At 40.3% G+C, this 14,727-nt stretch overlaps 1 protein-coding gene across 1 annotated transcript; it reads left to right on the plus strand.

The window, feature by feature from the left end:
- Positions 1-1,707: 1,707 nt before the first annotated feature.
- Positions 1,708-13,224, plus strand: chn1 (chimerin 1). Its single transcript, XM_074659278.1, has 7 exons — positions 1,708-2,437; positions 4,034-4,118; positions 7,450-7,623; positions 9,037-9,114; positions 9,803-9,940; positions 11,506-11,611; positions 12,401-13,224. The coding sequence occupies exons 1-7, from the start codon at positions 2,186-2,188 to the stop codon at positions 12,570-12,572; spliced, it is 1,005 nt and encodes a 334-aa protein (XP_074515379.1). The 5' UTR covers positions 1,708-2,185; the 3' UTR covers positions 12,573-13,224.
- The last annotated feature ends 1,503 nt before the right edge of the window (positions 13,225-14,727 follow it).

The raw sequence follows: 14,727 nt of genomic DNA on the forward strand, positions 1-14,727 counted from the left end.
GAGCATGAGAGAAGAGAGCTGCACTGGAAGCTCTCTGTTTCACGTCTTTCATGTTGTGATCCACACCCCATCATACACCACGGTTTGGGATGCCATTCTACATAAGTACACTGATCTTCAAAGCCCCCCTTTCTGCTGTTCATCCTCTCATTTTGATACCTCTCTGCTGAGGTAGGGGGGCTATAACAGTCCTCATTGATTTCTGGAGTCACTTCCTCTCCAGCTGTCCTCTGTAAAAAAAAAAAAAAAGGTGAGAACGTTGCACTTTTAACAGCTGAGTCTGAATTAGACTCTGAGACACGGGATCATAACCACATTTGACTTGCAGTGTGAATTACAGAAGCAGGTTGCGGATCCGTTCTCCCACCTCGCTGTAATGATGCTATATTTGATACTTCATTTGCATGCATACAACGCAACGCCTGTATCAGTGTAAACCTCAAGGAAAAGAAAGAAAGGAAAGGCTCCCAGCTTCCAGACATGTGTTGTTTAATTCTTCATTGTATATTTTATCATAATGTAAGAAGGATGGCATAAGCTGCTGCTGGTAACAGTGAATATTGATTCATAATACACATGATTAAACTGCATAATATCTTATGTGATTTAAAATGTATTGTATAATTCCTTTAGGGTGATGTTTGCATTGTTTATTTGTAAGGCAGGGGCAAGTGAAGTTATATAGCATATTTCTTAACAAAGGCAATTCAATGTGCTTCACGTGATGCAAAAAAAGACTAACGATTATTGTCATTGTCAATTAATCTTTCTTTCGATTATTAATCAATTATTTGTTTGGTCTATAAAATGTCATAAAATGCCAAGATGACGTCCTCAAGTGTCTTATTTTGTCCACAGCTCAAAGATATTCAGTTTATTGTCATAGAGGAGTAAAGAAACCAGAAAATATTCACATTTAAGAAGCTGGAATCGGAGAATTTTTACTTTCTTTATCTTAAAAAATGACTCAAACTGATTAATTGATTATCAAAATAGTTGCCGATTAATTTAATAGTTGACAACTAATCGATTAATCGTTGCCGCTCAACACAAAATAGGGGAGTCTTCTCAAACAGAGCATTGGCATGTGATTTTAATCTGTTTTTGGTGCATAAAAATGTCTCAAAGTGGAAATTTCAAAGCTGTTTAAACACTGTGTGGTGGATTATAAACAATGCTCAAACATAAAACTGATTGTTTTTCAGGAGTTGTTTCTATTTCTGTTTATACTTCATCAATTTATGTTTGATTTTTCTCTTAATTTGTCTAACTGCTAAATGTCAAATATGATTATTTTGTTATTTGTTTGAAAACTATAGAGCATCACTTTCTATCAAAGCATGCATTCATATCAATGATCTCATATTTTGCTTGGTGCTTCTGTGTGTGTGTGTGTGTGTGTGTGTGTGTGTGCTCATCCTGGTCCCAGTCATGAGACCGGTTTCTGTGGCAACATGATTTTTGAAAATAGCTCGTCTCCAACGGCCCACTGCTGTCGCAAGTTATGCAGGCAGCAGCAGCCCACTCTTGATGCATGACTCATTCATTGCTCATTATCATCCCACTCTCATTTCAATCCTACCCAGGGTCCCCTGCTTGGATATCTGATGGAGATGGCTGTTGTGGGGGGCGGGGTAGTGGCTACTATAAAGCCGACGTATCCACGCTGTGATTGGTTGGTGGGGTCCATTTAATCTGCTGTGACTACTACAGGATCCACCCCTCCACTCCTCCCCCTCACTCTGCACGCCCTGACGGCATCCATACACAATAGTGTGCTGTCTCTGTTCCAGGGAGAATATCAGCTCTGCACAGGGAGGAGAGGATTAGCGCGACCACTCAGCTCATCTGCATACACGTTCCCAGAGAACCACATGAGCACCCAGGGCTGCACCTCTTTTGTATAAAAACCTGGCACTCCTATCACAGAGGCTCCACTTCATCTACTGTAACTGCTGTGAGAGGATTTAATAAGGACTTTTTGGATTCTTTTTAATTATTTTCACTCTTTTCTTTTAAGAATTTGCTTTTTTTTTTGTCTGTGATGTCTCTCTTTAATTGGGACAATGCAAGTAATATTTGATATAGTCTTGCTCTGAGCATCAAAACAGTTTCCCCCCTCCCTTTTTGGGACTTTTCCACCGGGGTTGTTCCTTCATCTGGTGTGGGAGACCACAGCACCAGAATGCCATCTAGAGAGTCCTACGAGGTTCACAAGGAAGAGAAGTCCCTGGTGCAAAAGGCCAAGCGAGAGGCCAATCAGGAGGATATTCTGGCGGCAGCTCTGGGGATGAGGATGGGGCCACAGAAACCTCCAGCCACTTTCTGGCAGCCACTTAAACTATTTGCCTATTCACAGCTCACCTCGCTGGTCCGCAGAGCAACGCTGAAGGAGAGCGAGCGGACGCCCAAATCTGACAAAGTCCACAACTTCAAGGTGAGACTTAAAGAACTCTTTATCAGCTGTCTCCTGAAACGTTGCTTTAATTTCATCATGTGTGGCCAGAGGGCTGCTTCTCATGCTTCCCTTGTGGGAGATGGGAGGAGGAGGAGGGGGTGAGTGTTACAGAGAGGGAGAGAGGGGATGAAAAACAGAGCTGTTTTGGTCTGTCCAGTGAGCCTTTATCAAAAGAAAATCTGTTGGGTGGTCTGTGGACCACTGCTGTTAGTTTGAGCACCAGATGGAGAGATTAGGCCGATGGAGAGGGCAAACAGTGGAGGAGTGGATCCCTATTTGGCTCTCTCTCCTAGTTTGGCTGGTTAATGGGATGGAAAGCAGCAGGTGAAATATTACCTTCAAGGCTTTCAAAGTGCTGATGCTTAACAATCTATTTCTGCTGCTTTGTTCGCTAGGACTGCTGAATGCTGCATTTCAACATGTTAGCAGTTCTTGTGTTGAAAGCTCCCACAACTGAAGGATGATGAGTGAATTTATAATGTAGAGAGTATCAACAACATCTGGGCGCTGAAACAAGTCTGTCTATTTCAAACTTAAGCTCCCTGACAACTAAAAGCCACATTTATCAAATTAAACTACTCCTACATTATCTTATATTAAATACTCTAAATAAATGCATTCACCGCCTGTATTTAGATGTTTTTCTTGCATTTAAACAGAAAAGAAAGACATGATATAGTATGTATCACAGACCAAACAAAGAGTAATTATATGATAGGGGTGTAGCTATTCACACATCTGGATCGATGCGACGATCAACGATCCAATATCTTCGATGCAAAGTGTAAACATCGATACATATCATCTTTAAGATGCGCTTTTCCAAACAAGTGCACCTCCTTCCTACAAATTATCAAATCATATTTTAGCTGCTTTTTGTGAGTTGATATAAATGTAAATGATTGTGTTAAATAGTCATATAATATCGTCTCATATCGATCGCAGGCCCCTGAATTCAATCAAATTGTAATAGTATCGTGGGAGACTTTGTGATATCAACAAATATCGTATCGTCATGAAATGTGAGTTGAAACGTTTCATGTTTTTTAACACAATGATCAAACTGCACAGTGTTATGATGCCAACCAGAAGCCAGCAGTTTTTTTTTTACCAATATGGCTTGTTTGTTTGCCTCATCTGCTGTTGACTTAACGCAGGGAAAACAGGGAGAGTTGTGGCTCGCTCTCTCGCTCCCGGAGGCCTCCCTGATTGGCTGGTGCTGTTGTCACCTGGTGGCGTGTGGCGCTCCCTTCCCTTCACCAGCAATGTGGCCTCCTACTGTTTCCATAGCAAGTTTCCCTGACAACTTGCACCTTAACTCTGGCGAATTGTCACATCCTACTGTGCCATGATGGCAAAGCCTCTGCCTGTATTGTCAGTTTGAGGGTCTGTTTGAACAACAATCCTCCTCTGCCTCATTTAAGGTGGCAGCACCTACAGGTCTCCTGGCAGGCTAAAGATGGGAATATGGTGTCAAGTGGCTGCAGCTCCCCGTTGTTCTCTCTCTCTCTCTCTCTCTGTCTTCTCATTGTACTTCATCACTAATATGTGTCACTGTCCTCCTCTCTGTTGTAGGTCCACACCTTCCGAGGGCCTCACTGGTGTGAACACTGTGCCAGCTTCATGTGGGGACTGATGGCTCAGGGGGTCAAATGTGCAGGTACATCTTGTTCTCAGGCTGCTTCAACACACTCTTATATAAACTGCTTATATGGTACATTCATGGTGTACATAGCGGGAATTAGTGTGTATATGGGTTACTTGGTTTTTAGTGCATCTGGGGCTGGATTATTGAGTTTTAATCGAAAATCCCAACAGTAGTTTGTGGATTAGGGGTTGTATAATAGAGTGGGCCTTATAGCTATGATGCAACGTGTACACTATGTTAAAACCGTATTTTTGACCTACTTTGTTCCTCGCTGGGTTTGTGAATAGAGTTCAAACAAGCAGAAAAATGAGTTTCACCATCAGTCATCACTGACAGATTATTTTTAAAAATCTAAAATTAGCTCTTTATTCTGTTTGGAAATAATATCTACTCTTTTAGTTTTAGCTCAGGGCTTGGGTTGTTCTTCACATCTTGTTGTCATTATTACAATAACAAAGGCTATCTGTGTTTCCACTTCCATGATTTTGATGATGGATAAACATTTGCTCCATTATATCGTAGTAAACACGCAACAGTGGGCTCACTACAGCAGCAGACACAAATAGTGTGATTAAAGCTCAGTTTCTTTGTATTTGTCTAAAGGCTTTTTGTCATTATGTGCTCCACAGTGTGACCACATTTTGAAAAACATTCACTTTTCACCAATTTTCAGTAGAGTTGCGACGATTAATCGATTATTTGTCAGCTATTTAATTATTCACCAACTATTTTGATAATGGATTAATCGGTTTGAGTAATGTTTTAGGAAAAAAATAGTCAAAAGTCTCTGATTCCAGCTTCTTAAATGTGAATATGTTCTGGTTTCTTTACTCCTCTATGACAGTAAACTGAATATATTGGAGTTGTGGACAAAATGAGACATTTGAGGACATCATCTTGGGCTTTGAGAAACAGAATTTTTCACCATTTTGTGACATTTTATTGACCAAACAACTAATCGATTAATCGAGAAAATAATCAACAGATTTATCAACAATTGTTAGTTGTAGCCCTAATTTTCAGTCCTTTAATTGTGTGATAGATGTAACGTACACACATTGTTATTGTGAGGTAAATGCTTCTGTTGTATTTACCCGTTTGCTTGTCAAACACTCTGATGAGATATCTGTTTCGCAGTAGCTGTTGTTGGCATCCGTTTCACATCCCAGAATAGTGCTATAATACAGTCGGATGTGTGTCTTTGATGTTTTATTGATGCAACAAAGTATGTCACACAAATCTGTGGGAGCTCTGGCGTTAATTATTAACGTCTCAATTTCTGAACGCTGACAACAATGAAAAAAAAAGAAAAGGCACATATGTTTGGAGCCAATCTTTATAAACTCTTGTGTTGCCATTCCTTCAGTGTCGACCACAGCCACCAGAATCTAGGGCAGCGAAGTCTCACATGATGCTCACATTTGCATACCAAAAAAAAATGTTCTCCCACCCCCTTTTCTTTTTGTGTGTGTGAACTGGTTTTGGCCGCGTGCCAGGCAGCCAGCCTCTGCTTGTGCTTGTTGTGCCACATTTCCTCATCAGAGTACGCCCCCCCAGCCTCATCCCATCATGCCCCTGAAGGAAAACAAAGCTGGCATGTCTCTTTAATGAGGAGCAGGGCTCGGAGCGTGGGGAAGGACCTCTGTTTCCACACACATTAAAATTCAGCGGCTTCAACCAAAGAGCTGGGTCAAGCAGCTCAACCCCTATTTCACTTAAATACTTGGTTAAAAAAAAATACAAGTGGTGCGTTTTGTTTTCAGTCCCAGTCAGAAAAGGGACCGGTTTAAACTGGTAACTCTGCCGGTCGACATGGTGATAATGTGCTGATTAGAAATGAGCAACCAGACACCATTAAACCTCTTCTCAGAGCCCTTTTAGCCAAAACGGAGCCGCTGCCTCCTCGCCATAGCAACGGAGTCGGAGCTGACGGTGCAGTAAAGCAGCATCCCCTGTCTCCTGGCTCCCGGTGTCCCTGGGGCCCCTTTCTCACCCTCACCCGCCCCACCTGGGACCCCCATCAGCGTGCTCACATGGACACCAGGAGCTCAACAGACTTGTGTCTGATGACAGGCCGTCCTCTATTATACTGCCTGTCTCATATCCTTAAGAGAATCATCTCTTAGAGTAATTACATTTCTGCCTCAATGCATATAAATGCAGGCAGTGTGAATTTCTCCAGGGATCCATATTAATCTCAATATTGTCTGAGGTCCTCCAGAAGCAGAGATTCTTTGCTTTATTTAAAATTTAAAAAAGTAGCAATTCTTCTGAGGGATCAAAATGTTATTTTTTTTAATGTTTTTGGAATCAAAAAGCAGACCGCGTTTGTCAAATAAAAAAACCTCTTAGAACTTGGAGACGGCTCAAAAGATCTAAGAGCTTGAAGAGCTGCCCCCATTTTAGTCTGGGAAACTAGGTCTAGTGTAGCCCGCAGCGCCTCAATTGCTGCTTCCACAGCCATTGTGTGCGAGCTTGGATTTGGAGAAGAATAGAGCACACAGCAGCAGCAGCGCTCCCTATCCCTCCTCCAGGCCACAGCGTTTTCACTGTTCCTCTAATTCCCTCCATGCGTCTCCGTTACAAAGCGGCGCTGCAGTCTCTCTCTGCGTCTGCTCTCCACGGGCTCCTCTGTTCCCGACAAGGTGAATCCTGCCCTGAAACAGCTGTGCCTCGGGCCCCATCCGCTGTGACTGAAGACTCAATGCAATGTGGGATACTTAAACTGCCATCATGACTAATATGCCATTTGAACACTCAGTGTGGTGCATCATGCGTCTGAAAATATCATATAGGAGAGAAAGGAAGAGAATTTCCCCACATTTAATAATTATCAAATGCCTGTCATTTGAATTACTATGAAATGCTTTCATGCAAATTGAAAAAAAGATTCACACAAATATTCCTTGTCTTGTGGTTCATCATTGTTTTAATTTACTGTTTTTAATAAACAAATGGCCCTCTAGAGGTGCCTTTGGGTCCGTCCAGTGCTCAAGGTGACTTCAATGCCGTGCATGGTGGAGGGAGAGGGGCTCTCCAGTGGTCTTGTGACATTTAGGGGGCAAACATTGATCGAGGGAATTAACACTCTTCTGCGAGCCAAAACACACATGAAACCAGCCAACCAAACCCAAATGAACCCAACGTTGAGTGTGAATTTGCATAATAGTCCTCAGTTCAGAGATAAAACGACTGACCTACAAGAAATCATTTAGTTGACTTTGTATTCTGGTTGACAGATTTTACTCTACAGTATATAGAGTCTTCCTTTTTGACTCTATTCATGAACTAAACCTGCTGTATGTCTCTCTCTCTCTCTCTCTCTCTCTCTCTCGCTCTGTAGATTGTGGTTTAAACGTCCACAAACAATGTTCGTCTCTGGTGCCTGACGACTGCAAGCCAGACCTGAGACACATCCGTAAAGTCTACAGCTGTGACCTCACGACCCTGGTGCAAGCTTACAATACAGCGAGGCCCATGGTGGTTGACATGTGCATACGAGAGATCGAGTCAAGAGGTCAGCCTATGACGTGTGTCTGTGTGTGTGTGTGTGTGTGTGTGTGTGTGTGTGTGTGTGTGTGTGTGTGTGTGATTCATATGTGTAGCTTAATTTATTTTCCCCCTAGATGTATATGTGTGTTTTTGTGATAAATGCAGTTTAGTTTAAATACAAATTGAATCCACGGGCTTAACCCTAACAGCTATAAAACTAGACTCTGATTTGTTGACAGTAATTGGCTGAGTGGAGGCTTTCTATTGAAGGATTACAGCTGACATGCTGCAAACAAAGAAAGAAAAAGGCTGTAATAATTCAAGTCACTCCTGCATACTTAATGTTGACCTTTAAATGCAGCTGAATTTATAGCATTGGAATATCTATATCTATGTCAATCTGAATTTATGTGGTGTGATTTCTCCTCTGAAATTTTTAAAAGTTAATTTCAAGTTTTTAATCTGAGGAACTTTGATATTGGACACATGTTCTATCAGTGAAACCTAATCAAATTAATAATTAATATAAAGTTTTGGAAATTGCATAAATTACCCTCTGGAAATGTCCACATTCAGATCGATGATTTCCAAAGTACTATATGTGTTATTAAAACTATGAATTAAGTAGCGTTTTGATTTCCATATTGAGTAGTCAGTAGTGATTAAATTTCATAAATAGGTATTCAATTTATTATATGATCCAAACATTTACCGCCTTTCTTTGCCTCCATAAAGACATTTAATAACTATTCTAAATTCATTTCCAGTCAGGTCAGGAAACTCTGAAATTATGTATTTTTTAGAAAATGCAATGTAAATGTAATTACTTTTAGCATTTTTAGCTGATATTATGCAGGAGCCCCCTCAAAACGACTCCTTTCAAATGACATTTAAAATTAAGTTTATGGATCCTGTTTACAGTATTTTTCTCTAAATTTATAGTAAACAATCTACAATATATTCTACTTAGTTTGAGGTGTTAAACGTCTGCTTACGTTACTAACTGACTTAATGTTTTTTGGGCGGGGGGATGACTGAGAGGAGTGATGAGTGTGCTGGTAATTGTGGACGTGTAATGAGGAATACATTACTCTGTTTCCTGCTGCCTTATTTGATTGCATTTCAGTTAAATCACTCAACTATGTAGGAAGCTCATTGCTCCCTCATTGTCTGCCCTCTAATACGTGTCTGTAGCTAAGTTTGATTTATGTCTTTATTATTTTGCCCAGTGATGCAGAAAACTATTTGCATTTGCCCACGTTGTTCCACCGTGTGACATTGTGGGCATTTTATCCTTAATTTCTTATGCATATTTAAGGGTGCTTAATGGTATTTCCCAAATTACCCAAGGTAGTGAATTTTTCTACATTACTCGTGACAGCCCTGAGGGTGTCTGAAAGGTTGTTTTTTTTAATTATTATTATGTTTGTTCCTCAAGGACTGAAGTCTGAAGGCCTCTACAGAATATCTGGATTCACTGATTCGCTGGAAGAAGTCAAGATGGCGTTTGACAAAGGTGTGTGTTCCTTTTATAGATTTCTGTCAGCTCGTAACATGACGATTGACACCACGTGCTTTGATATGTTTACGTAAGGCACACTTCAGATTAATGAGAAAGTGACACATTTGTGAAGGATTACTGTCCATCTGGGAGTGCAGATCCTATCCCGACATGTCCCTCTCACGCAGGGTTTCACAGTGTGGACAGACAGGGGGGTGACCTCAGGGGATACAAACCATGGATGTACTCTCACTGCCTTAAACAGAGCTGTGTTGGGATTCAGTAGTAGACTTAGTGAGAATGAGCCTGTCTTTGCCCAGTGCAGTGTGAATTTTAACTGTAAGAAAAAGCCTGCAGCAGTGGGCTAAACTCTTCACCAGATCCGCATGTGGGAGATCATCCATGACAGAGTGTCATTCCAGCTCACAGCGCTGTGATGTTCAGTCTGCCAGCACAAGTAGGCCACGGCCTGCTCTGGAAAGCATGCATAACCGAGGGAAAGTCAGAATAAAACAGGCCAGGCGGATGATAGCAGCTACTTTGCAAAAATACAGAGCGAGAGAAGATCTTTTGATACTCCACCCACAGTAACACAATCTCTTTATTCCTCAATTCACACGGTGATGGGAAAGTGTTGATGTCAGCCATTTTTACAGTGTGAAAACTCTTCTCGTCTCTCTTATTCCATCACACATCCTCACAGATGGCGAGAAGACAGACATCTCAGTGAACGCCTATGAAGACATCAATATCATCACGGGTGCACTGAAACTTTACCTCAGGGATTTGCCTGTTCCCATCATCTCGTACGATGCTTACCCCAGGTTCATCGAGGCTGCAAGTAAGTCACAATGAGACAAATTAGTCAGAAACACACCTGTTTCACTTAAAAGATGGCAAACAGTCACTAGTGAGCTTTATTACAAGGCTTTGTGGAATACTCTATTCTGATTGGTCAATCACGGCGTTCTACAGTCTGTTATTTCTTTAAAATAACAGACCGTTGCTATGGGCACAGTTCTGATGTCAGAACCTGGCGGACCATTGTTGTGTCAAATTATTGATTTCTTAAGTAAGTAGCCGTGTAATAAGCGGAATAATGCACAGCGAGCCGGTCATTGTTGTGAAATAAACCCCTTCAGGGTGATTGAAGTGCTGCCTCGCCCTGTTGGGGATTATTTCACAACAATGTCCGGCTCACTCTGCATTATCCCTTACTTACGTTGTTTGCTTCATATTGTGGTCACACAGTGAGTCACATACAGTAAAGGCATTAGTATTTCATCCTTAAACAATATTTAGTTGCAGAAAATGCTTTGTGGGGCACACATGATAGATGTTAGCGGTATATTGCCCTATGGAGGGTGGACAAAATAACAGAAAGACCTATATGTGATGAAATCGAATGCAATAACCTCAAATAAATACTAATGTTTGATTTCTGTCAAAACTGAGTCCATAAATATGAACATATATGTATATAATGCATACATTCGTGAGGCTGTAGTTTGCAGGGTTGTTGCGTTGGACAGCACTTTGCTGCCAGCACAACCACAGACAGTCCTTTGCTGTTATTTAAAGGAGACATATCATGCTCATTTCCAGGTCATACTTATATTTTGGGTTTATACTAGAACATGTTTACATGCTTTAATGTTCTAAAAACACATTATTTTTCTCATACTGTCTGCCTGAATATACCTGTATTCACCCTCTCGTTTTAGCGCCTGTCTCTTTAAGCCCCCCTCCCAAAAAAGCCCAGTCTGCTCTGATTGGCTTGCAAGAAAACTATGCCACAGCTTTGCAAAGGTAGTTTTCAAGCTGTGGGTGATATATTCTAATGAGACTTCATGTGACATAGGAAGGGGAGCCAAATCTGAATGACTTGTTGGATCATATGTTTTCTGATCTAGGCAGCCCACAAACAACTGACTGGGTTGTCTTATTTCACTGTTTGTGAAATAATGGATGTGCACAAGCACTGACAAAGTGAGTTGTTCATGATATGTCTCCTTTAAAACTTCACCTACACAGATTTTATGGTTGTTATTGAGAAAAAGGTAAACATTCATCGGTAATTTTCCTCAGTTGCAGTTGGAACTGAACTGTGAAAATGCAGCTTTATACAACTTTAATCAGCCGATGACTTACAAAACTCAACACTGACCCCAAGTCTTGAATAAGTATTCAACTCCAATTGTGTCCCCAATTTGCAAAACACAACAGTCAAGAAGACTTTCACAATGTTAATTTGCATTAGCCGTCTCAGGCAGCCTCAGACTTCCTCTCAGAGACTAATGGCTTTTATTACCCCACAGGAAATAACTACATTGATTTCTGCTTGTGTCCTCTGAGAGTGTATTCTGGCCTCTCTAACAAAAACACTTCCTTTCTGTTTCTGTCCAGAGCTCTCAGACGCAGAGAAGAAGCTGGAAGCTTTCCGCGAGTCTCTTGCTTTGCTGCCTCCATCACACAGTGAAACTTTGAAGTACCTCATGGCGCACTTAAAAAGGTCAGCAATGCAGTCGAACTCTGTAGAAGATAAGGGACCGTGTGGAAATTAATAGGATGAAGGGGTTCCAGAAAAGGGGGATGATTATGTACTTTTTTTCTTCTTGATGAGGGGAGTATATTGTAATATATTACTATAAAAAAATAATTTACTATTAAAAAAGTTTAAATTGGACGACACTATCTCAAATTCTTTGCACACTTTTAGTTATTAATGGCTAAATAAATTACCAGTCAAAAGTGTTATTATTTTTTAGATAATGTAGGAAGGGTATTGCAAAAAGGAGACGGTCCAAAATAGGGCTGTCACAATATCAGATTTTTACTACATGATTATCGTGGCCAAAAGAATTCACAAAATTATCGTTTGAAATTTTGAAAAAATTAAATTAAAATAATGCTTTCAGTCAAATTTATCTTTAACTTTGTTTATTGTGCGTTTTTTCTCTTTTTTGGAAAATAAATTATGCTCAAAATATGAGTGTAGGGAGGTGGAGAGAGAGTCTAACCATAACTGTATATATAAAATAATTTAAGAGGTGCTGGATTATTTACAGAATATTATCATTTGTGTATTATTAGCAGGATATTAATATTTCATTTTTAAATATCACGGTTATCGTCAATACTGGTATATCGCGACACCCTTAGTACTATTAGAAAGAAAAGAAACCTAATGTTGTCCTCCTCCCCACCAAAATTGTTTTCATATGGTCCCTAAAACTCTTTATTTCTAGATTCAGTCTATGTTTCTAACTTTGTTCTTTTATCTTTTGATACATATTCGCAGGGTGACACAGAATGAGAAATTCAACCTGATGAACGCAGAGAACCTCGCCATCATTTTTGGACCCACCCTCATGCGCGCACCAAACCTGGACGCCATAACAGCACTCAATGACATCCGCTACCAGAGACAGGTGGTGGAGGTGCTCATTAAAAACGAAGATGTGCTCTTCTAAACACAGATCAGGACTTTTATAGAACAGCTCTCTAATCATTCTTTTGTGTAAAGACTTGAATGACTGTTTGTATTACATTGATTGATACATTTTTTTAAAAATGCCCTGCGTATGGACTAGTGCTGACCTAACATCTGTCCTCCCCTGTATAGGGTGTGGGCGATGAACTTTACACTTGTACGTACTCTCCCCATTTTTGTCGGGGGATTTTCAGAAGCTGACAGGCCAGCATGCATGGTGCAAGGTCTTTGTTGCTTTGTAGTCGTAACCCAGCATGTGTTGAGATCGTGTAGCGCTGTGATTTTTGCTTTTGTCTGTTCTGTAGTAGTTATAGCCCACATTCCCAGCTGCCTGCTGTGCGGTTCTGTTCTGTTAAACATTGTATAGCTGGATGTAAAAATAAGCTACTGATATTTCTGGGGTAATTTCTATGATGCTGTATTTTTTTATCCCCTCAACGTTTTTTATGTAACCTGAAGTAGTGGAATGAGCCTTTTCCTCTTAATGTGTAAACACTGGTGCATTTGTCTGAACTTAACATTTTTATCGTGTTATAAACAGCATTATTTGTGAATTTAATTTTTTTATTGTAATGTTTTTGTACACAACTTGTGCATGATCACTTTAATTTATTAAACCTTACTCTGAGAAATTAAGTGCTTAACGAGTCATCTGATTTACCATAATAAAGATCTATCAAACTGACCCTTCACTAAGCCCCGCCCAATAACGGCCACTGGCCAATCCTACGTTAGCAACCGTAACTAGGCGCAGGAGGCCTGTCAAGCTTTCAGCGGTGTGTACGGAAGCTGCCAGTCTGACAGTAGATATCCTCAAAGTTTAGATTGTCGTATATTTACGCTTTTCGAAGCCAAAAACGCAAAAGGAGAATATAATAATAAGCCCACATGTGCAGGCAATATCCTGGCATATTTACATGCTGGGGGTGAAAGCTTGACAGGCCTATATAGCAACATTAACCAATAGGGTGGGGGTAGCAGAAATGAGCTGTAAACACAACTTATAAGTTGGTATGGCAAACATGTTAACAAACAACTACTTATTTATAGATTTAGTAGACACGGAGCATCATTATCATTCATTTGGAGTCGTGTTTCTGGCCACCTGGCAATTGTCAGTCCAATATTTGCTCTCAGTTTGGTTCTGTTTTTGGTCTCCACCACCTCCTGAGGCTCTTTAGCTGCTAAATGCTCCACTATGTTCACCAGCTAGTTAGTATCTAACTGTATGTCAGCCGTTTTGTGTGAGGGACATTGTGTACGGTCTAAGACCTGCTCTATATATAAAGCGTCTCGAGATAACTTCTGTTAAGATTTGACGCTATATAAAAATAAATTGAAATGAATTGTAGTTTTATCAGCTTGTAAACATCTGCCTGCTGCATCTTGAAACAACACTATGAGAGCAGTGAAAGTGAAGCAAAACAGCAAAGTTGTGGGCCAGTCAACCAAGACAATGATCCGTAAATAGTTCAAATAGTCATTTAATCCATTATTAACATACAGCTTATAGCAGCTGTAATTTAGCTTTTGAATGTCAAAGTTTTGTACAGCAGATGTTTCATGGTGGTAAACAACAGTCCTACACACGTAGGCTCTGCCCAGAGATAGTGACGTCTGACATGATGCAAATGTAAAGCTGCCTCTGAAATCCCATGTGAACCTCCTTCAGATGACTGTCCCATGTCTCCCTACACCTCCTCACTATCTGTTTTTACTTGTCTTTGCCCTGAAGGATAAGGCTGGCAATATTTTACATTTGTCGTATTGTCAACAAATCACATAAAGTCACAAATCACATAGAGACCAAAACCAGCAATTTATTTATCTAACAATACACTAACAATTTATATAGTTAATTACTCTGTTGTATAAAACACCTCAACGTACTGGGTGACATATTCCATCATTATCATTTACTGTACATGGATAATGTAGCGTATTTTGTCAGTCCCACATACTGCCATAAATGTTCACTAGAGCACCAAATGTGTATTAATCCACCGCTAAAAATAGTCCCCAACAAATGCACTATTTATTCATGTTTCGTAATGTTAGTTACAAACTACAGTGCCCAGCTGTTTTAGGAAATTACTCTGACTTTTTAAATAATAAAATTACATATTTGTGACCCA

Source organism: Sebastes fasciatus, chromosome 14, assembly GCF_043250625.1.
Source record: "Sebastes fasciatus isolate fSebFas1 chromosome 14, fSebFas1.pri, whole genome shotgun sequence".
Taxonomy (NCBI): domain Eukaryota; kingdom Metazoa; phylum Chordata; class Actinopteri; order Perciformes; family Sebastidae; genus Sebastes; species Sebastes fasciatus.

Excerpts from the sequence above, each read along its gene's own strand:
- chn1 (XM_074659278.1), top strand. The coding sequence starts at position 2,186 with ATGCCATCTAGAGAGTCCTACGAGGTTCACAAGGAAGAGAAGTCCCTG. Across the intron at positions 2,438-4,033 it reads ACAAAGTCCACAACTTCAAG|GTCCACACCTTCCGAGGGCC; the intron begins GTGAGACTTAAA and ends TCTCTGTTGTAG. Across the intron at positions 11,612-12,400 it reads CTCATGGCGCACTTAAAAAG|GGTGACACAGAATGAGAAAT; the intron begins GTCAGCAATGCA and ends ACATATTCGCAG.